This window comes from Saccopteryx leptura, chromosome 7 (assembly GCF_036850995.1).
Source record: "Saccopteryx leptura isolate mSacLep1 chromosome 7, mSacLep1_pri_phased_curated, whole genome shotgun sequence".
Taxonomy (NCBI): Eukaryota; Metazoa; Chordata; class Mammalia; order Chiroptera; family Emballonuridae; genus Saccopteryx; species Saccopteryx leptura.
Genome location: NC_089509.1, coordinates 82,376,436 through 82,398,549, shown reverse-complemented (window position 1 = coordinate 82,398,549; position 22,114 = coordinate 82,376,436). Strand labels below are relative to the sequence as shown.

The window sequence follows — 22,114 nt, the reverse complement described above, 5'->3', positions numbered from 1 at the left end:
AGACTGTCGTAACTTGAGGACTGCTTGTATTTGGTGAATATTTACAATATTTTAGCTCATGAACACTTACGAGTATAGGTCACATATGCCTTTAGGAAACAATAAATAACATCAGTGAGAGGTACAGAAAGACGAGTAGGTGTACTATCTTATGGCAAAGGAATTTCTGTGCCCTAAACAATCATATCAGATCAGCGATTTTCAACCAGTGTGTCGCAGCACACTGGTGTGTCATAGAATTTTTTTTTTAAGTGACAGCAAGAGAGTCAGACAGACAGACAGACAGGAAAGCAGAGAGATGAGAAGCATCAACTCATAGTTGCGGCACTTCAGTTGTTAATTGATTGCTTTCTCATATGTGCCTTGACCAGGGGGCTCTAGCCAAGCCAATGACCCCTTGCTCAAGCCAGCAACATTGGACTTCAAGCAGCAATCTTTGGACTCAAGCCAGAGACCATGGGGTCATGTCTATGATCCCACACTTAACCCAGTGATTTGGTGCTCAAGCTGTGAGCCCGCGCTCAAGCCAGATAAGCCCACGCTCAAGCCAAATGAACCCATGCTTAAGCCAGATGAGCCCACACTCCAGTCAGCAACATTGGTGTTTCCATCCTGGGTCCTCAACGTCTCAGGTTAATGCTCTATCCACTGCGCCACCACCTGGACAGGCAGCACAGGAATCTTTAATATGTGTAATACCTGACTATTTAGTCAGGGACATTGACCTCTTTTTCCTTAGATTGTCAAATGAAAAAAAAAAAAAAAAAGGACAACTGATATAACAATACCCATCCATTGTGAATGAATTGAAACTATACCTATTTTTTGTCCAATCTGTAAAAAATATTTTTTTTGGTGTGCCATGGAATTTTAGTAATTAATTTATGTGTGTCATGGGACAAAAAGTTTGAAAACTGCTGTCTTAGATAATCTCAGCCTTTCCTGTGCCCAGAGTTTTAATATAGACTCAGCCCAGTGGAATTATGGTCCCAGGGAATGGGGCACTGCACTAAAAAGGGGCGTAAGAAATAATAGGACAGAGGGTATTTCTGTGGGGCTGATAAGAGAAGTCCTCTGAAAAACTGGGATGGCTTTATAAGAAAAGACTTTTACTCAAGTGTCGCTCAGACAAAGGGACAGTAAGTACTAAAGGGTTATTTTAGACAGTGCTGTAAAAAAAGACAATTTTGAAAATAAATCTCTCTGAGCCTCCATTAAAGGAGCCGACTCACCAACCTCTACTGAATCTTCAGAGATGAAATGATGTTCAGTGCAGGTGCAGCCAGCGCTCGTTTTATCTCTGGTGCGACCACGCAGGCTCACCCTGTCCGAGGGAAACCGAGAAGGAGATCCATCTACACAGCACTGGCACAGCTCCAGTCACGAGTGCACCTCGCTAGGAAAAGCGGGAAATGATATGCAGTTCTTTCGAGAATCCCACCGGGCTGAGTGGAATTCTAGTTTTAAATGAGAAGGGGGCTTTGTATAAAAACAGCCCCTAAACACAAGCCAACTTCTTTTTTATGGCTCTCAGTCTAAGACAGCAATCTGTTCCAATATTGGAAGAAAACCTGGCTCCGTTGAACTTGTAAAGTCATATTGCATTCCTATAGCAGTTCTCAGAGGCAATTTTAAATACACTCAAAAATCACCAGCAGGAATTGACATTAGCACCTAACTGTCTTTAAAAAGCAACTCCACTGCAGAGAAAATTCCTACTAGACACTGTATATCGTCTGACTATTTTACTGAGCAACCACGCATACATTACTTAAGCCACCTGGGCGCACAGTTTCTCATGTAACCCGAGGCCCATGAAGTAAATGATCATTAATTTCCTCCCGCAATCTAACACCTCTGTGACTCTGTTTACAGTAAATGTCAACGGACAAATCATATATTTTAGTGATTCCAAATGATGAACATACAATACTTCCCCTTCCAACATTCTAGTTCTTTAAGTAATATGGTTTCCTTATATTTGAGTGACACGTAAAATGAAGTTCCATCTATAGCATCATAGAACACAAAGCTGATATTGTTGCTGCGTATCTTAGCAGTAATGCTATACTTAGAAAAGCTTTTATAAATAAGAATAATGATTATTTGAGAGAAGTTTTATTAGTTTCATTGCACTCCATTCAGGGAAATGAATGACACGATGAACAGGAAAACTCTCTAAGTTCCCTAACACACGCTGACCTATAACCTTGCTCAAGTCAGCAGTTAGCATGGGTCATGGACACAGCACAGTTCACCTTGCTCACCTCCTTGAAATGGCCCAGGAATGACAGGTTTGGGCGGTTAGAGCAAACAGAACAATTACCTGTCAGTAGTCCAAAACAAAAAGTTTAACTTCCTCCAGATGTTCACTGAATTCTTAAGGCTTTCTTTTTCACATAAAATCTTTTATTATATTACAAATATGCCATAGACATACACTTAAGGGAAAAAAATCTATTTGGATGCTGTAAAACAGGGGTCCCCAAACTTTTTACACAGGGGGCCAGTTCACTATCCCTCAGACCGTTGGAGGGCCGGACTATTAAAAAAAAACTATGAACAAATCCCTATGCTCACTGCACATATCTTATTTTAAAGTAAAAAAACAAAATGGGAACAAATACAATATTTAAAATAAAGAACAAGTAAATTTAAATCAAACTGACCAGTATTTCAATGGGAACTATGGGCCTGCCTTTGGCTAATGAGATGGTCAATGTGCTCCTCTCACTGACCACCAATGAAAAAGGTGTCCCTTCTGGAAGTGCGGCGGGGGCCGGATAAATGGCCTCAGAGGGCCGCATGCGGCCCACGGGCCCGTAGTTTGGGGACTCCTGCTGTAAGATGATATATAATAAACATTTAGAATCCGATTAGTTTACTTAATGCAAATACTTAGTTGGAAATGTCAAGGTTTGTTTTCTTAGGTTAATGTTTCAGTAACATGTTTGCTTCTACTAGTAGAGCTTAGTACCATAACTATAGTATCCCCCAAAAGTTCAGAATGCCAAAAACCGTAGATATTCTTCATGCTTAACTACACTCAACTTTCTGAAAAACATCTATGGTGGCTTGAGCAACAGGTGCATAATTCTGGAAACAAAAGAACAGGAAAGGACACATAAAAAATGAGAATTTAAAGCAGTAAACATGCTAAATCCAAGGAATTAATTTACATCTATTTAAACACACAGCAATTTCCATACTGAAGATGGAGCCATGGGTAAGGACACAGAAAGCAAAAGGCCAATATATTGAACAATAATTGAAAAAAAGAACCCTAGAATGGTAGCTCTTTAACTATGATTTTAAATATAGATGATATTTTAAAAATTCTTTCAGATGTCCAGTACATAAACTACTAATATTACTGAACAAATTAGTGAATGAATACCAAAGCTAATCCATGAATAAGTCATTTGGAGAAAACTACATAATACAGATTAATCTTCAATTAAAAAGTATTTACTCTTATTTGCTCTAGCCTAAAACCCAGGCATTAATGATTTTAGACTCCACAGATAATGAAGCACAGAGCATGAGAGAAAAACCCCCTCAGGAAACATTTATAGAATAATTTGACAGAAAACAAAATCATCTCGATATATGGACAGAAGATTGCCTATTTCAAACATTGCTTGCAACCAGTATGTTAGTGAATAAAATACTAAAGCTTCTTTGGCTACATTAACTTATACAATTTTTTAGACCCTACTGTCCAGGGAAGTCTTTGATAACTATTTTAAACACATGGACTTATCTGTGAAACAAACCTTCAAGCACGTGTATTAAAAGAAAGATCTGTGATGACCTGTGACACCAATGCAATGTCGCAGAAGCAGATTCTATTGTACTAACTGCTATTGTGCATCCATGTGTTCAGTATTGTACTTGGCTCTACCCTGGGTGTGTCCTTTCATTTAAGTCTCCTGAACACCTTGCAAGTTTCTCTCAAAATATGACACTTTATAACCCCAGCATGTATTCTTCAGTGATCACACAAGGATATCTCAGGCTCTGGAACAGACCAGTGGACCAATCATATTGTTAGCAGACACGTATGTCTATTGTAGCAGAGATATTGACAGCTCACTAAATAGCAGAGTGTCTCTCCATTTCCCAGTCCCTTCGAAGTTAGGCAGATCACAGGAGGAATGACAAACAGTGGGCCCTGTACAAGAGTAAAATATGTCACCTCAGGACAAAAGCATTTAAGAGCTAGTGTAAGAGCCCCCAGCTCTCCCTACCCTTGATACCTGCTTCAGGAGGTTTTGTGTTCCAGATGGTGTAATGATACGATGCTTCAGCCTTCAATAATTCAATTTGGCAAAAGTCAAGAGAGTAGTGAGTCTACATCACTAAATGACAAAACAAAGCAAGACCCTGCCAGCCCATGCTGGACATATAGCATAAGGAATAAATCACCTTTTGTTCTTTAAACCACTGAGGTTTCAGGATTAGTTTATTTCTACAGCATAAACTGACCTACCCTAGCTAATCCAGGGTTGGGCAAATGTAGGTTTACTGTTGTGAATATGAGAAGCACAGTTTATTCTTGCATTATTATTTACAATATTAATCATTGTGTTATTTTCCATACGAACAATTGTAAACCTACTTTTGCCTCTTCCTGTACAAGGTAACAAAAAGTGATTCAGAGTTAAGTTTCCAAAAACCATTTCACGTACAAAGCTCTTATTTTCTAAAAGCATTTTTAAACTTTAAACAGATGACCTAAAACAACTATTCTTTCACAGTAATCATGTAAGAGTACCAGAAGAGCTTAAGAACAGATAGTTATTCGGAAAACTAAATGTCCAGTACATAAATTCGTTGTTCCATTTAATTGAATTTCAGATTAAACTACAGCTTTCTCATCACCTTGATAAGCATGTTGGTTTAGAACCTACACAATACTCATGTTAAAACGCTGTCTTGTTTAGCATTCATATTTTACAAGCTTTATGTGATTCCTAGTGTTTTGTTTCATAGGAATGAGTTTTGTTTTCTGTAAGCTGAAGTGGCCACTCTGATCTGTAAATCTCTTTTTTTTGTGTTTGTTTTTGTTTTTGTATTTTTCTGAAGCTGGAAACGGGGAGAGACAGTCAGACAGACTCCCACATGCGCCCGACCGGGATCCACCCGGCACGCCCACCAGGGGCGACGCTCTGCACACCAGGGGGTGATGCTCTGCCCCTCCGGGGCATCGCTCTGCTGAGACCAGAGCCACTCTAGCGCCTGGGGCAGAGGCCAAGGAGCCATCCCCAGCGCCCGGGCCATCTTTGCTCCAATGGAGCCTTGGCTGCGGAAGGGGAAGAGAGAGACAGAGAGGAAGGGGGGGGTGGAGAAACAAATGGGCGCTTCTCCTATGTGCCCTGGCCAGGAATCGAACCTGGGTCCCCCGCACGCCAGGCCGACGCTCTACCGCTGAGCCAACCGGCCAGGCCTGTAATCTCTTCTTGTGGATTCTTTCTGTGGGTGAGTCTGTACTTCAATGTCAGACCATCAGGAAATGACGTTATTATCATTATTACTGGTAGCCAAATAATGATGAGAGTTTACAATGAGCTGGACAGTTATATTCACATGATCTTATTGAATTCTCATAATATTGGTACCTTTCTTAGTCTTTTTTTCTCACAGATTAAGAAACTGAGGTTTAAAAGGAGTGCATAATTTACTGAAGCTATGAAGTAGTTTGGCTTGATTGACTAGTCTGTTTGACCATAGAGCCTGTGCTCTTAACGACTGGTAACACTAGAATTTCTAAAAGTGTGCTGCATGTGGTGATCCTGTGTGGGTCACAGACAAAAGCTGTTGTTGTTTTTAAACAGTTAATGCATGTTAGAAAGAAATATAATGAAAACAGGTAACCTTTGCCAGACCTAATTGCTTAAAACAGGCATCCCCAAACTGCGGCCCCCTGAGGCCATTTATCCAGCCCCCTGCCACACTTCCAGAAGGGGCACCTCTTTCATTGGTGGTCAGTGAGAGGAGCATTGTATGTGGCAGCCCTCTAACGGCCTGAGGGACAGTGAACTGGCCCCCTGTGTAAAAAGTTTGGGGACCCCTAGCTTAGAACAAGGTCAGGGTAGAGAATCAACTTGTTTTATCAGGTGGTTTAAACAAATATTATCAGCACAGATGATAATCCAGTGTAGCAAAAATCAAGAAGGTGTTGAGCAAAATAACTCAAGGTTAGAAAACAATGGACTACATTTTTCAACACAGAGGGGAAAGAAACAAAGACAGGGACACAACATACAAGTTCCAGCCTCGGCCATCTGCAGCTGGCTCGATGGCATCACCATTCTAGACCTTTGTTTTTACCTATAAAATATCAGCTAAAACTTCGGGAACTTAGAACTCTAAAATCTATGATCTCAGAAGATGCCTTTGAAATAAGAGGCACCTTCATTTGGATAGCCTTTAAAATACTCATGCTCCCCTCCGTGTCTCTATTAGACTTGTAACTTTACCTAATAAAACAAAACATATGATCTTAATGTGTTGCCTAACTATTGAGACCTTATTTTACTATCTATATGCAAAGAAATATGAAAAATGTCATAACATACAAGCCGTGATATTTTTATGTCAGTCCAAACGCAGTTGCTCTACCACTCATCTTCGGAGACATACTCAACACATGGACACGACGAAGTACACTCAAAGTGTGGTCCAGACAAATGTTGGTAAACTATACATTACTGGGTCCAAGACAGGATAAGAAGCTTGCACCAGAATATGAAATATCTATATCAAGAAGCCCATTATCTAGTTTAGATCATTTTTTAAGAGCAAGATTTTCTAAATAAATGAAGCAGTTACATTGATTTACATTCTGAAGAAAGTTTCTTATCTGGTAAGAAACCAATGGTAGACCAGGACTTTGAATAGAGCAGGTATGCAGCACAGTATATACTTCTAATTCTCATAGTGTGCATTTTTCAAGCTTTGTTCACGTACCTGGAGTTGCCAGCAAATGAGAAATGGTACATTAAGCCATTTGAAGTGTTTTTCTTTTGAATAACCAGAAAAATAAGCACAAGACCAAACATGAAGAGAAATTAGATTGTGAGCCTGAAACAAATTAATAGGCTATGCTGCCTATTTAAAGGGTGTCCATTTCATTTTCCACAGAGAGCTGTTTGAAGAACCCTAAGTATTTCTGCACAAAATAAATATTTGACTCTTTTTATTTAGTGAGATTAGGTAGAGGCAATGAGTAGCACCATTAAACTTGTGAGGGGTCAATTCTAATTTTGGAGGCCAATGATAAATTATTAACCTAGTGATTTCTGAAAACCGTTTACAAGGCATTAATTGCTATGATTTGGAGATTCAGGACTTTAGCTACATTGCAATCATGTCTGGAAGTCTCAGGGTATATATGAGAAAACGTAATTAGCATCTTCTTTGAGAACCATGTTTACACCCAAAGTTTCCCCAAATGGTGCCTTGATATTTTCAACTTTTTTTCTTTGTATTCCCAACAGGACCTATATACTGCCTAAAATTGCTAGAGAAAGATTTATGTTTCTGATCCAAAATATGAAGGATATTTTTTTCCTTCCAGATTAGTAGTGCTGAAAGTCAGAAGGAGTGAGATATACAGTGTAAAATATTATTAACAATTAGCCATACAAAAACAAACTCATACTTGCAGAACGGCAGAAAAAAATAAGCCAAGAGAAACACAATTGAAAGCCGAATGTGCCAATAAGCTACACCTTGCCAGCCCGAGGCTCCATCCAAACTCTTCCCCTTCGGGACTTATTCCTACAGAGACCATGTCTCTGTTCCACAAATAAAACTAGACGTTGCTAGGAAACAGCCTGGATTCTCAGGACACAACTGAAGGGGAGCGGCTGCTTCCTACTAAGAGGTATAGAAATCTGAAGCTATTCCTGATACATGCGCCACTCTTAGGAAACCTACCTTCTCAGCACTTCTATTTCACAGAGCTCAAGAGCTATTCTGCTGTGAAAGCCTTAACTTTACGACATAACTGGGACCCCAAAACCCTTTTCCCCATCCCAGCCTTGCATTTTTTTTTTTCTTTTCTTTCAGGTCTTCTCCAAAGGCATCATCTCACATATCTTCATTTAATAATGCCCAAGAAAATTTGCATATTTTCAAGTTACTAACTACTCATTTAAAAAATTCTTCCCATTACATTTTAGTCCTAGTAAACTTCGGAAAATTTCCACATGACTCGGAGTGACTGTTTTCAAACAACAAGTTTTTGTTGTTTCTTTTTTTAAAACAACATAATGGTTTTCACCTATGTTAAAGCTTGCCTAAGCACTCTCCCTGAAGCAGTAACTACCAAAGGAGCCTGCCCACTCTTTGTCCTGTCTTTAAAAGCAATTGGGGCCCTGGCTGGTTGGCTCAGCGGTAGAGCGTCGGCCTGGTGTGCGGGGGACCCGGGTTCGATTCCCGGCCAGGGCACATAGGAGAAGCATCCATTTGCTTCTCCACCCCTCCCCCTCTCCTTCCTCTCTGTCTCTCTCTTCCCCTCCCGCAGCCAAGGCTCCATTGGAGCAAGATGGCCCGGGCGCTGGGGATGGCTCCTTGGCCTCTCCCCCAGGCGCTAGAGTGGCTCTGGTCGCGGCAGAGCGATGCCCCGGAGGGGCAGAGTATCGCCCCCTGGTGGGCAGAGCGTCGCCCCTGGTGGGCGTGCCGGGTGGATCCCGGTCGGGCGCATGCGGGAGTCTGTCTGACTGTCTCTCCCCGTTTCCAGCTTCAGAAAAATACAAAAAAAAAAAAAGCAATTGGTATTCCTCCTCTCCCCTTTCTCATCTTTCTGCATCGCCACCCAGCAGCTCAGTGAAGAACACCTGCTGGTATAGGAAAGCCTCAGGAGTGATGTCTTACACAAAGAAAAGACCTTCTCACATACAGCAAGAACTTCGGCGTGCCGGTGCAAGCTCATCCTAACTTTCTGTTCTCTCATCAGCCTTTCATTTTCTTGACTGATGCCTTATGGCCGCTACATGGATACAACTCAAGATATTATATCTTTCCACCAGAGTCCCAAGCACAAGGAAAGGGAAAGTTTAAAGATTCCCTCTTCATAAGGCTCTGGCTTTTCAATGAAAAGGAAGATCCCCAAAGTCTTCCTCGTCACATCTCATTGGCCAGAATTAGGTCACATGCCCACACCTAGACAATGCACTAGACAGATTACCATATAGAGCGAGACCTCTCCCGAGAAGGGAGGACCCACCCGCCCTGATGTCAAGGGCTGGCTGCCAACCCCTTGACCTCACCAGGAAAACTGGAAAACTGGATCAGGAAATGGCTGTCAGTTAAAGACCACAGTGCCGCCCCCTGCAACATTCTTCTCTAAGTGGGCTGGCAAAGTCCCCACAGAAGTGAGGCAGCCCCTAGAACAGGCTGCCGGGAGCTCAAAAGGGAAATGACCATCTCTGCTTAAAGCCAGGGCTCTCTTCACTCATGCTGGGGTCCCAGATAAGCCAGTCTTTCTTTTAAACACAGCCATATATGGCCCTGCAACCATGTAACGGAGCCATAGTTAATGTTCTAGATGCTGAAATCTATGCCTTATAACCCCATTCATTATAGAAGACCTGTTAAAACCAACATCATGCCTGAGAACACCAACGACCTCATTCTACCTGTGCGGTATTTTTATCCATGAATGCTAGTCTGCATTTGTCCCAGCCCCTTGGGAGGTCTGAGGATGCCAGTTCCTCACCCATCCTCCCTGCTGGTAAAGCAAAAACTATTAGCAAATACACTAAGAAGTGAACAAACAGAGAGGACTCAAACTATCATTTATTATTTACTCCGAGTTCCCTAGAAATGGCTAGATGGGGAATTAAGTAGAATCTTACTGCCTATAGTAAGTCAAAAGCAAGGGAGGAACTTCTGCTTCAGGGCACATGAAGTCATTAGTTCCAGTCTAGTCTTCCTAATAGAAACAACTATAAAAGGAGGAGGCAGTGGTTTTCAGACACTGCACAGCAGGTGGTATAAGACTAAAATCCTCGGGAGAAAGGAAACTTAGGTGGTGCTATGACCACTCAGATCTCAGCCAGGGGATGACTTTCTGAGTGCAGTACAGAGAACTAGTGTCCATGGCAGTTCTGATGAGCGGAGGATGCAGGAATCTCCAGGCAGAGCACTGGAAACAGTCATGGAGGAGTGAAGGCCAAAGCCCAATGTGGATCACCCACAGACTTTCGGTGAAGTCTGGGCTGCACATGTGGCTGCTTCCAGATGGTGGCTGCTTCAGGGCTGAGAGTAAACTGGTGGGAGCAGGGGTCAAGCAGTGCCGGAGGACACTGTAATCACAGCCCAGCCGGAGTGAGACCTTTAAACATGGCAGGGATTCAGCTAAAGCATCAAAACTGCTCCTACTTAGGAATAAGTACAAAATTTAGAGTAAGGCCTGCTGTAGACTCACCTAACAAAGTCTCAAACCAAGCCCAAACAAAATCCACAGGGGACACCAAACTTGGAGGCTGAATGCCACCAAGTTACAAGCGTGTGGAAGCACACTGGGCTTTCCACAGATCCACTTAACAAAGTGTGAATCATACCCACCAAACTCAAGGAAATAAATCTGTCTACCAGGGTTAAAGTTAACATTAAACCAGAAATCATTCCACAGAACTCAGGGTTTACACAATATAGAAAACTTGCATATTTTCAAGTTACTAATTACTTATTTTAAAAAATGGCTAGAGGTCCTGGCCGGTTGGCTCAGTGGTAGAGCATCGGCCTGGCGTGCGGGAGTTCTGGGTTTGATTCCCGGCCAGGGCACACAAGAGAAGTGCCCATCTGCTTCTCCACCCCTCCCCCTCTCCTTCCTCTCTGTCTCTCTCTTCCCCTCCCTCAGCCAAGGCTCCATTAGAGCAAAGTTGGCCCGGGCGCTGAGGATGGCTCTGTGGCCTCTGCCTCAGGCGCTAGAATGGCTCTGGTTGCAACAGAGCAACGCCCCAGATGGGCAGAGCATTGCCCCCTGGTGGGTGTGCCAGGTGGATCCTGGTTGGGCGCATGAGGGAATCTGTCGGACTGCCTCCTCGTTTCCAACTTCAGAAAAAAACAAACAAAAAAATGGCTCGATACGCAGAGAAACAGGAAAACAGGACCCATAGTCAAGAGGAAAACAGACAATAAAAACTTCTCCTTAGGTAAAACCGATATTAGATTTGGCAGAGAATTTAAAACAGCTGTATTCAATTTAATTAAAAAACAATATAGTCTGAATGAATTAACATATAGGGGATCTCATAAAAGAAATGTAAACTATAAAGAGGGAAATGAAAATTCTATAAATTAAAAGTCAAACAACCGAAATTCAAAAACTCATTGGATGGGATTGAAAGCAGAATAAAGATGAAAGAAGTTAGTGAGCCTGACCAGGTGGTGGCACAGTGGATAGAGCGTCGGACTGGGATGTGGAGGACCCAGGTTCGAGACCCCCGAGGTCGCCAGCTTGAGCGCGGGCTCATCTGGTTTGAGCAAGGCTCACCAGCTTGAGCCCAAGGTCGCTGGCTCGATCAAGGGGTCACTCGGTCTGCTGTAGCTCCCAGTCAAGGCACAGATGAGAAATCAATCAATGAACAACTAAGGAACTGCAATGAAGAACTGATGTTTCTCATCTCCTCCCTTCCTGTCTGTCCCTCTCTCTGACTCTATCTCTACCACAAAAAAAAAAAAAAAAAAAAGAAGTTAGTGAACTTGAAGATGAGTAAATTATCAAATAGAAAATGATAAAATCTGAATATCAAAGAGATTGAATCAAAATTAAACTGAGCCTCAGAGCCTTGTAGAACAACATGAAACAATGTAGCATATGTGTAATTGGAGTCTCCGGAGGAGGGGGGGAGAAGAAAGTGAAAACAGAAAAAATATTTCAAGAAAAAATGACCCAAAATTTCCCAACTTTATCAAAACATTTACTTATGAAACTCAGAGAATCCCAACGAGGATAAAGTTAAAGAAAATCATACTTTAGTACATTGTAGACAGACTGCTAAAAACCAGAAAAAAGAGAAAATGTTCAAAAGTAGCCAAAGGGGGGAAAAGACATTGTAACTACAGAAAGCAAAGATACATTGTTGATTAATGTGAGAAAGATTCAGAAGCATCTTAAAATAAACTGAAGAAGAATTAGCACTTTTCAAAAGAGGTTTATTTCCTAATTTGATTTTTCTAGCTATCTCCTTGGATTAATTCTATATTTAGAACTCTGACCTCTATTTCTGCCCCTGGAAAGTTAAACAAAGAACACAAAGATTTGTCACTCAAGAGACAAGATGAACTTGGCTATGAATTCCTTCGTTCATTCCCCAGTGAATCTAGATAGAGGTGTATAACAAGTGGGGTGGGGAAACAAAAAGAAAGTAGGAAATGATGAAGTAGCAGAAGTCAATCTTAAATCAGTGGTCCCCAACCTTTTTTGGGCCATGGACTCGTTTAGTGTCAGAAAATATTTTCACGGACTGGCCTTTAGGGTGGGGCAGATAAATGTATCACGTGACCGAGACAAGCATCAAGAGTGAGTCTTAGACAGATGTAACAGAGAGAATCTGGTCATTTAAAAAAAATAACACATCATTCAGACTTAAATATAAATAAAATGGAAATGATGTAAGTTATTTATTCTTTCTCTGCAGACCGGTAGCAAATGGCCCATGGACTGGTACCAGTCCACGGCCCGGGGGTTGGAGACCACTGTCTTAAGTGATTCTAGCATCTTACAGATTAAGTAACTCACACAAAAAAGAAATCATCCCATACAAAAAATAAAAATAAAATTGATTATGTCCCAAAGAAATATCAGTTAAAAAGCATTAAAGAAAAACACAGGTTGCTATTTGTAATCTCGTATTAAGCACTTTGAAGTCTAAAATAAAAGAAAGAAAAAAAGTATTATATGAAAATCCAAAAGAGTGAAGTTACATCAAAATTAAAAGAATTGCTTCAAAAAAATAAGATATTTTGTGAACATAATAGATATCAGATATAATCTAATTTTTAAGTCGTGTAACTTCCTCATTTTGAATACATATTTAAACACACTTGGGGAACATGCTGAACTCTAATACTTTTCCCCCTTTTGTTGTCATAAGAGAAAAAGAATAAACTAATTTCTTTTGCCATTTTAATTTCTTGCTATCCATCATGATTAAACATTATGAGATATAAAAGCAAATATAAACCAATTAATATAAAATTCCTTGTCCCAGAGACACATAAAGTTAAACCAATAGGTTTAACATTCCAATAAAATTTCGACAAGGAGATCACGTTGCCTTAAACCAGGATTTCTCAACGGTGGCACTGTTGACATTTGCGGACAGATAATTCTTCGTTGTGAGGGGCTGTAGCATCCCTGGTCTCCATTGCTCCCGCCAAGTTGTGCCAACCCAAATGTCCCAGACGTTGCCTAATGTCCTGTATGGAGCAAGGCCACCCTGGTTGCGAAGCACTGCCATAAACAGGTCTTTTTTCCCTGAATTCATTTATTTTTTTTTTTAAAAGATGCTTGGCTTACAATTCACATTGAAAACAACAATGTCTTTCTAATAACTGACATTAAATTTATTTTTTAAATACCCTTCATTCAATAAACAAGTTCTCCAACTTTGGGGAATGTTAGGCTTTACTGTCAAGTTTGATTTAGATTTTTTTATGGTTGGTTAGTAATTTTTGACCTTTGCTTTCAAATAAAACAGACTATATATTTTTCAGGATACATTATTTGTCATTCACTTACCTATGAATACAAATTAGCTAAAGAGAGCTGGGATACTTTTATTAAAACAAATAGCCGGCCCTGGCCGGTTGCTCGGTGGTGGAGCGTCGGCCTGGCGTGCAGGGGTCCCGGGTTCAATTCCCGGCCAGGGCACACAGAAGAGGCGCCCATCTGCTTCTCCACCCCTCCCCCTCTCCTTCCTCTCTGTCTCTCTCTTCCCCTCCCGCAGCCGAGGCTCCATTGGAGCAGAGATGGCCCAGGCGCTGGGGATGGCTCCTTGGCCTCTGCCCCAGGCGCTAGAGTGGCTCTGGTCGAGACAGAGCGACCCCCCGGAGGGGCAGAGCATCGCCCCCTGGTGGGCAGAGCGTTGCCCCTGGTGGGCGTGCCAGGTGGATCCCGGTCGGGCGCATGCGGGAGTCTGTCTGACTGTCTCTCCCCGTTTTCAGCTTCAGAAAAATACAAAAAAAAACCCACACAAAAACAAACAAAAAAACCCAAATAGCCATCTATTTTTAAGTCATATGTTAGAAGACAATGACACTTTCTTCACCTAACTAATCTAGGCTACATCAAAGAATTCTGAAATAATACTTTAGACTGTGTTTTGTTCTTAGTGAAATTCAACCTTTAGAAAAATACTGAACATTTTTTTAGATCAGTTATCTAACTCCAAATATCCTTTTCCATCAGTTTAAAAATATTCACAAATGCTCACAGCCACCTCTTTCCAAAGTGGAACTGTTGATCCACAGTAATGTGAAGTTCTAAAGAGAAAATACTGTGAAATCTGCAGGTTCTGGCATCTCATTAGGGTAGAGATGTAACCACAGAATTCATATCAGCAAAGGTATTTATATGATAATTGTTGTCTCTCCCTCATCCAAAGAGGAAGGAAGAATCCCCAGAACCTTGCTGTTTTTTTTTTTTTTTATGAGTGTGCATTTTTTAGCAGGAGAAAATACAGAATAGTATCATGCCAAAGGAAAATGTATCTTCTAAGTCAGAGCAAGCCCATTGCATTTGACTCACCTATGTGATAAAGTCCAATCCAGTCACTGGGGTCCACCTCCTCTTTAATGTCCCAGAAGATAATGAGGTTCTGGGCTTGCCCCAGCGTGTACTCATACATGCTGGCAGTCAGGCTGGAGCGGCTCTCAGAAGTCACCAGGTCTGTGTCACTGTTGGCCCGCTGTAGGGTCATGTTCTCTGGCATGGAGCTCTGGGCAGCGAGGCTCTGCAGGTTCTCAGGGCTCAGTGTGTACCGCATCTGGGGATTCCGACGCCGGACAAAGAGCAGGTGATCCCGAGCTGAACTGGCCATCCTGTCTGCCTCTCTGAGGTTGGCTTCCTACAAAGCTGCAAAAGATAGACAAGCACAAAGCATTAGTGCTGCAACACGAGGAATTAGGTTTAAGCTTCCCAGACGTAAAACCTTGAGGAGTGTTTATCAAAGCCTGACCATGCAATAATCTTCTGTCAAAATAAAACCTATTATTCTACTGCCAACTGATAATGTCAGAAACAACTAAGGTCAGATGGTGGCAAAGGCCATCACACACCTGTGACCCTCAATTTCATTCAGCGCAGCTTCCTCCTTGCAAATAAGAAGGGGATTTCCCTACCATCCCTTTTAGGTCTATTCCTTCTCCTTCACAAATGGCATCATCTTCTTCACCCTACACACATAATTATATGCTGCTGCTATTAAATTTTAAAATAAAGACAGAAAATTTTGACACATGCAAAAACACAGCTGAAATATACCTTTGAGGACAAGTTCGTTTGCTCAATTTCTTCTGCATAGAAATGTAACTTACTAACGTCTTTTTCAGGAGCTCCTCACTAACTACAGTGGCTGTCATCATGTTGTAAACTACAGCACCCAAGTATTCCCTATCCCCCCTTCCTTGCTATCTTTTTCTCAATAACAATTATTATGATCTGATGTACCACACAAAGTATCTTATTTATCTGATTATTGTGTACTTTCTTCACAAGAATATAAACTTGGGGAAGGATAGTGTCTTCAATCAATGGTGATGGGAAAACTGAACAGCCACGTACAAAAAAAATGACACTGGACTATTATCCTTACCATACACAAAAATCAACAACAAACAACCTGAAAACTTGAACAGAGACCTGAAGCCATGAAACGCCTGTTAGAAAACACAGGCAGTAAGCTACTCGACTTCAGTTTTGGCAATGATATTTTGGATCTGACACCAAAAGCAAAGGCAACAAGTAAAAATAAACAAATGAGGCTAATCAAATTAAAAAGCTTTTGCAGCAAGGGAAACATTTATCAAAATAAAAAGGCAACCTACAGGCCCTGGCTGGTTGGCATCAACCCTGCTTGTAGATGTCTAGAGTTCGCTTCCCAGTCAGGGCGCCCATCTGCTTCTCCACCCTTCCCCCTCTTGCTTCTCTCTCTCTCCCTCTCTCTCTCTCTCTTTCTCTCTCTTTCTCCCCCTCCTGCAGCCATGTTGATTGGAGCAAGTTGGCCCCAGGCACTGAGGATGGCTCCATGGCCTCTGCCTCAGGTGCTAAGAAGAGCTCAGTTGCTGAGCAATGGAACAATGCCCCAGATGGACAGAACATTGCCCCTTAGTGGGCTTGCCAGTTGGATCCTGGTCAGGGTGTATGCTGGGGTCTGTCTCTCTGAAAGCAAGAAAATATTTGCAAATCATTTATCTAATAAAAAGATTAATATCCAAAATATATATATTTTAAATCATACAACTCTGGTGCCAGGTAGGTACTGGAAATATTGGGAGAAACACTTTGTAAAGTATATCAGTTTCTAACCACTATGCTGTACACCCTAAACTAAAACAAAATAACATTGAATATAAACTGTAACTGAAAAATAAAATTTAAAAACATTGTACAATCTAATAGCAAAACAAAACCCCCAAAAAACAAAACCCAATTTAAAATGGACAGAGGCACTGAATAGACATTTCTCCAAAAAAGATATACAAATAGCAAAGAGACACAAGGAAAGGTGTTCAAATATCACTGATTATCAGGGAAATGCAAATCAAAACCACAATAAGATGCCACTTCACACCTGTTAGTATGGCGCTCATCAAGAAGACAAAGATAAGTGCTGGGGAGGGTGTGGAGAAGAGGGAAGCCTTATGCCTGGGGTGGGAATGCAGACTGGCACAGCCACTACGGAAATCAGTATGGAGGTTCCTCAAAAATTTAAAAATAGAACTACTAAATAATCTAGCAATTCCACTTCTGGGTATTTATCAGAAGGATGTAAAAATAGTCAAAGAGTTATCTGTTCCCCATGTTCATTGCAGCATTATTCACAACAGTCATATGGAAACAACTTCAGTGTCCATCAACAAACAAAGATATGGTATATATGGCATATAGATATATATGTAAAATGGAATATTATTCAGCCATAAGAAAGAAGAAAATCCTGCTGTGGCAACATAAATGGGCCCTTGGGACATTATGCTAAGTGAAATAAGCCAGAGAAAGATAAACATTGTATTATCTCACTTATATATGGAATTAAAAAAAAAAAAAAAAGTCCAACTCTTAGAAATAGAGTAGAAGAGTGGTTACCAGGAGCTGGAGTGCGGAGGAAATGGCTAAAGTTTGGTAAAATAATACAACATTTCAGCTATACGATGAATAAGGTCTGAGGATCTAATGTAAACATAGTGACTATAGCAGTGTGACCAGGTGGTGGCGCAGTGGATAGAGCATCAGACTGGGACTTAGAGGACCCAGGTTTGAAACCCCGAGGTCGCCGGCTTAAGCACGGGCTCACCAGCTTGAGTGCAGGGTCGCTGGCTTGAGCGTGAGCTCACAGACATGACCCCATGGTCACTAGCTTGAGGCCAAAGGTTGCTGGCTTGAGCAGGGGGTCACTCACTCTGCTGTAGCCACCCCCACCACCATTCAAGGCACATCTGAGAAAGCAATGAATGAACAACTAAGGAGCTGCAACAAAGAATTGATGCTTCTCATCTCTCTCCCTGTCTGTCTGTCCCTATCTGTTTCTCTGTCTGTCTCTGTAACAAAAAAACAAACAGACATGGTGACTATAGTTATTAACACTGTATTATATAGTTGAAATTTGCTAAAGGAGTAGAACTTAAATGTTCTCACCAAAGAAAAACATATGATGCCCATGCTCATTAACAAGGCAATGGAAATGCTTTCACAATGCATACACACCTACCACCACAATGTACACTTTAAATAGCTTACAATATTATTTATCCATTACACCTGAGCAAAGCTGAGAGAAAACAAGAATATAAGCTGCACAAAGGCAGAGAGTTTCATCTGATTTGTTCACTATTTTATCCCCGGTATCTGCAGCACTGCCTGGCACATAAGTTATCCATTGATAAATATTTAAGTGAACAGCAAGCATCTTTCTCCTAGTTACTCCAGCTCCTAGGAGCAGGACTTACACCTGAGTCTCTTTCTGGCCTGTCCTTAACCACTTCTGATTTCCTGACTGGTCGACACTATTTCTACCATCAGACCCACTACAGTGTGTCCGTAAAGTCATGGTGCACTTTTGACCGGTCACAGGAAAGCAACAAAAGACGATAGAAATGTGAAATCTGCACCAAATAAAAAAAAAAAAAACCTTCCCAGTTTCTGTAGGATGATGTGGCAGCATGTGCGCATGCGCAGATGATGACGTAACACTGTGTATACAGTGGAGCAGCCCACAGCCATGCCAGTCGAGATGTGGATGGTACAGAGGAAAGTTCAGTGTGTTCTGTGGCTCGCTAAATTCAAATCCGTGACCAAAGTGCAACGTGAATATTGGCACGTTTAAAACGAAGCGCCACCCCATAGGAATAACATTACTCGGTAGGATAAGCAGTTGAAGGAAACCAGCAGTTTGGTGGAGAAACCCCGTTCTGGTAGGCCATCAGTCAGTGACGAGTCTGTAGAGGCTATACGGGATAGCTACCTAAGGAGCCCTAAAAAATCTGTGCGTGAGCCCACATAGAACTGCACTGAATAGGTATGAAACTGGGAGTTTTCCTTTTATTTGGTGCAGATTTCACATTTCTATCATCTTTTGTTGCTTTCCTGTTTACAGATTTAACAGTTACTCTGCATCCCTAGTACGTGCTGGCCTCTTCAATATACTTTTTTTTAAAGGGTATCCCTGCAAAGGTGTGGTTGAAAATCAGTGCATGAGCTTCCATTTTAAAAAAATACATACCTAAAAAAAAATAAAAACTAATCTTGGGTACAATATTTACATTACAAATAATAACCTCAGATAATAAGTCTGAAGGAAGAAAAAGGAACGGTTCTCTAATTTCTCCCATCCCCATCCATTTCACAAATGCCTGGGTGAAGGAGACATTCTGCCATTGTGAGGGTCATTGTACTTGCAAATGTGTATATAGTCAATTCATTTCTGTCATAACTCATATTTTTAGCATTAGCCCTTAAATGGAAATAACTCGGACTGACGGGCAAAATATTCTATATAAAAAGGACAAAAATAAAATGAATAAACTAATATTACTCTTCATATATTTAGCCCTTGTTTTCCTTATGTGCTATATGGTAACTCTGACATCATAATATAATGCGTAATTGTTAAACAACCTTAAATTCATGAAGCCAAAAATACAGGTCAACTTCTAATCTGACAGTTTCATGAAATTTTCAGGTTAGTGGATTTTGACAGTCATTCTTTGTTTATAAGCCCAGGGAGATTAAAGCACTGCATCAGCTTCAGCAAGCACTATAAATAATTAACTCTTAACACAGTGTAGTCAAATAAAAAATGCAGGCCATACATAACTAAGCTACTTCCTTGAAAGAAATAGGCCAGAACTGTTATAGCTTAAAGCTACAAGAGAAGGCCCTGGCCGGTTGGCTCAGCGGTAGAGTGTCGGCCTAGCGTGCGGGGGACCGGGTTTGATTCCCAGCCAGGGCACATAGGAGAAGCGCCCATTTGCTTCTCTACCCCCCTCTCCTTCCTCTCTGTCTCGCTCTTCCCCTCCCGCAACCAAGGCTCCATTGGAGCAAAGATGGCCCGGGCGCTGGGGATGGCTCCTTGGCCTCTGCCCCAGGCGCTAGAGTGGCTCTGGTCGCGGCAGAGCGACGGCCAGGAGGGGCAGAGCATCGCCCCCTGGTGGGCAGAGCGTCGCCCCTGGTGGGCGTGCCGGGTGGATCCCGGTCGGGCGCATGCGAGAGTCTGTCTGACTGTCTCTCCCCGTTTCCAGCTTCAGAAAAATACCAAAAAAAAAAAAAAAAAAAGCTACAAGAGAAGAAGTAACAATTACTCTGCTTCAGAAGAAGGAGAAAAAACTTGCATGTACACCAAAATTGTTGTTTTTAGATGACCTCTATTTAATCAGAGAGATAGGTTAGCACAGTGAGTAAGAGAACAAGTCGCAAAGCCTGATCTCTGGGTTTCCGTCACGACTCTACTATTAAGTCATTCTGTAATCTTGGGTGATTTCTTTTAAATCTGTGCCTCCATTTTTCCCATCTGTAAAGTAGGGACATAAAATGACTCTCTCACAGGATTTTGGAGAGAACTAAATAAATTAGTATGGGTAAAGCATTCAGAACAGTATCTGGCGCCTAAGTGCTTGATCAAATTTAGCTGTTAATATTATGTGACTACATTCTAGTTTAATTATATCAAGTGGAACGCGTTTTAATATTCCCTTGATTCCCCACACTTACTGGGAGAATAGGCTGTCAGCATCCTAAGTTATTCAAAGCACAGCCCCAAAAGCAGAAATGAAAAGTCTTGTACGCACAGAGGAACAGCCCCAGCCTTAACCACATAAGCCTAGCAAGGGCCATTCTCTGGTCCTCCAGTCAGAGCTAAAGGTTGAAATTTGACTTTCTTGCTATTAATAGGTTCATTCATTTATTCGTTCATCCAACAGCTTTTTACTGAACAGCTCCCATGGAAAGGGCATTAAGGATACAACAGAGCAAAAAATGAAGTCTGTCCCCTTCTGAAGCCTGAATTTTTACAAGAAGAAATACACACTAGACAGGTCAAAAAATACACATTTATATAATTATTTTTAGTGGAAAAGTAAAAATGAGTGTGAATTTGCTAGTTTAACTGATTCCTGCAAAAATGTATAAAGCACCTACTAGAATAATGTCTTGTAAAAGCTACAAAGCAGAGTAAATAGTAAAAAGGGTAAGGCTTCTTTCAAATTATCTCTTTTATTTTCCTAAAGCATAAAATAAGGTGCATTTCCAAGCATTTTGACTCTGGTGGGGAGAAGACCAAATATCTACGAAAGAATTTAACCTGGTATCAATGACATTTCACGCATATGTATAATCTGTCCTAACAAATATGTGATGAAGATAATAAATGTCTGTGGGACATCAGGAATTAACAGAAATGTAATATATATAGTGCTTTACATTTTCCAAAGCACTTTCACATCTACAACCCCAGAATACTGTGAATTAAATTTGGGAGGTGCCATCAGCTCTTTTTTCAGATGAGGACATCGAGGGTCTATGAGACAGAAGCATGGCTGAAGGAGAAGAAAAACATTTTGTGGAAATGCGAGTTTTAAAGGGTTAGAAGGAAAGAAGGGATGTATGAAGGGCATTCTAATAGGAAGCATGGATATGAAGAGGATACCAAACAGAAGATATGAGTGGGAAGAAAAACAAACAAATAAAACAGAGGCTCTGCAAAACTAAAGGAAGATGATTGGAATTCTGTAAAACAAACCAGGCAGAAGCCCCAGCAGAGGGGCTTTCTTGTCAAATCTGTTCCCTGAGAAAGGCCCTCAATGTACTGAAGAAGAAATCATCACTGAACTAGCTGCAATAACATGTGAATAACCAAGAATTTCTTCATTCTTCCCAGGGTACAATCCAATGCATTTTACTGTTATTGTTTTTAACTAGTTGGTTTTAGAGAGGTAGAGAGAGGAAGGAAGAGAAAGGCATTCACTTGTTCTACTTAGCTGGTCACTTCCTATATGTGCCCTGACCGGGGATCAAACTTGTAACCTTGGTGTTTCTGGGTGATGCTCTGATTCAATGCCTTTTAGCGAGAAGATGCTTTTGAGCCAAATCTCTAATTTATGAAATTGTATAATCCTGTTGTAAGAAGACATCCAGTCTGGGCTAGAAATTTTCTGAGGACAGATTTGAGAATGGGGGTGGAGTGGGTGTGACAATTCCCCAAAACTCTTTTGGTATCTTTTAGCTCCTTCAACTTTGAAGCTATACAGTTTTGTTTTGTTTTGTTTGTTTCATCTTAGTGAGAGAGAAAACAGACAGGAACAGACAGACAGGAAGATAGAGAGAGATGGAAGGAAGCATCAACTTGTAGTTGTGGTACCTTAGTTGTTTATTGATTGCTTG

The 22,114-nt window shown here is 41.2% G+C and overlaps 1 protein-coding gene across 5 annotated transcripts in view; it reads right to left on the bottom strand.

Moving 5' to 3' along the window:
- Nucleotides 1–22,114, bottom strand: part of HECW2 (HECT, C2 and WW domain containing E3 ubiquitin protein ligase 2) — a 424,054-nt gene that overhangs the window by 234,811 nt on the left and 167,129 nt on the right. For all 5 annotated transcript variants that reach the window (XM_066346627.1, XM_066346626.1, XM_066346625.1 and 2 more), the window contains exon 2: nt 14,768–15,094. In XM_066346627.1, the coding sequence (XP_066202724.1) occupies nt 14,768–15,059 (292 nt within the window). In that variant the 5' untranslated portion in view covers nt 15,060–15,094. The remainder of the gene's footprint in view (nt 1–14,767; nt 15,095–22,114) is intronic.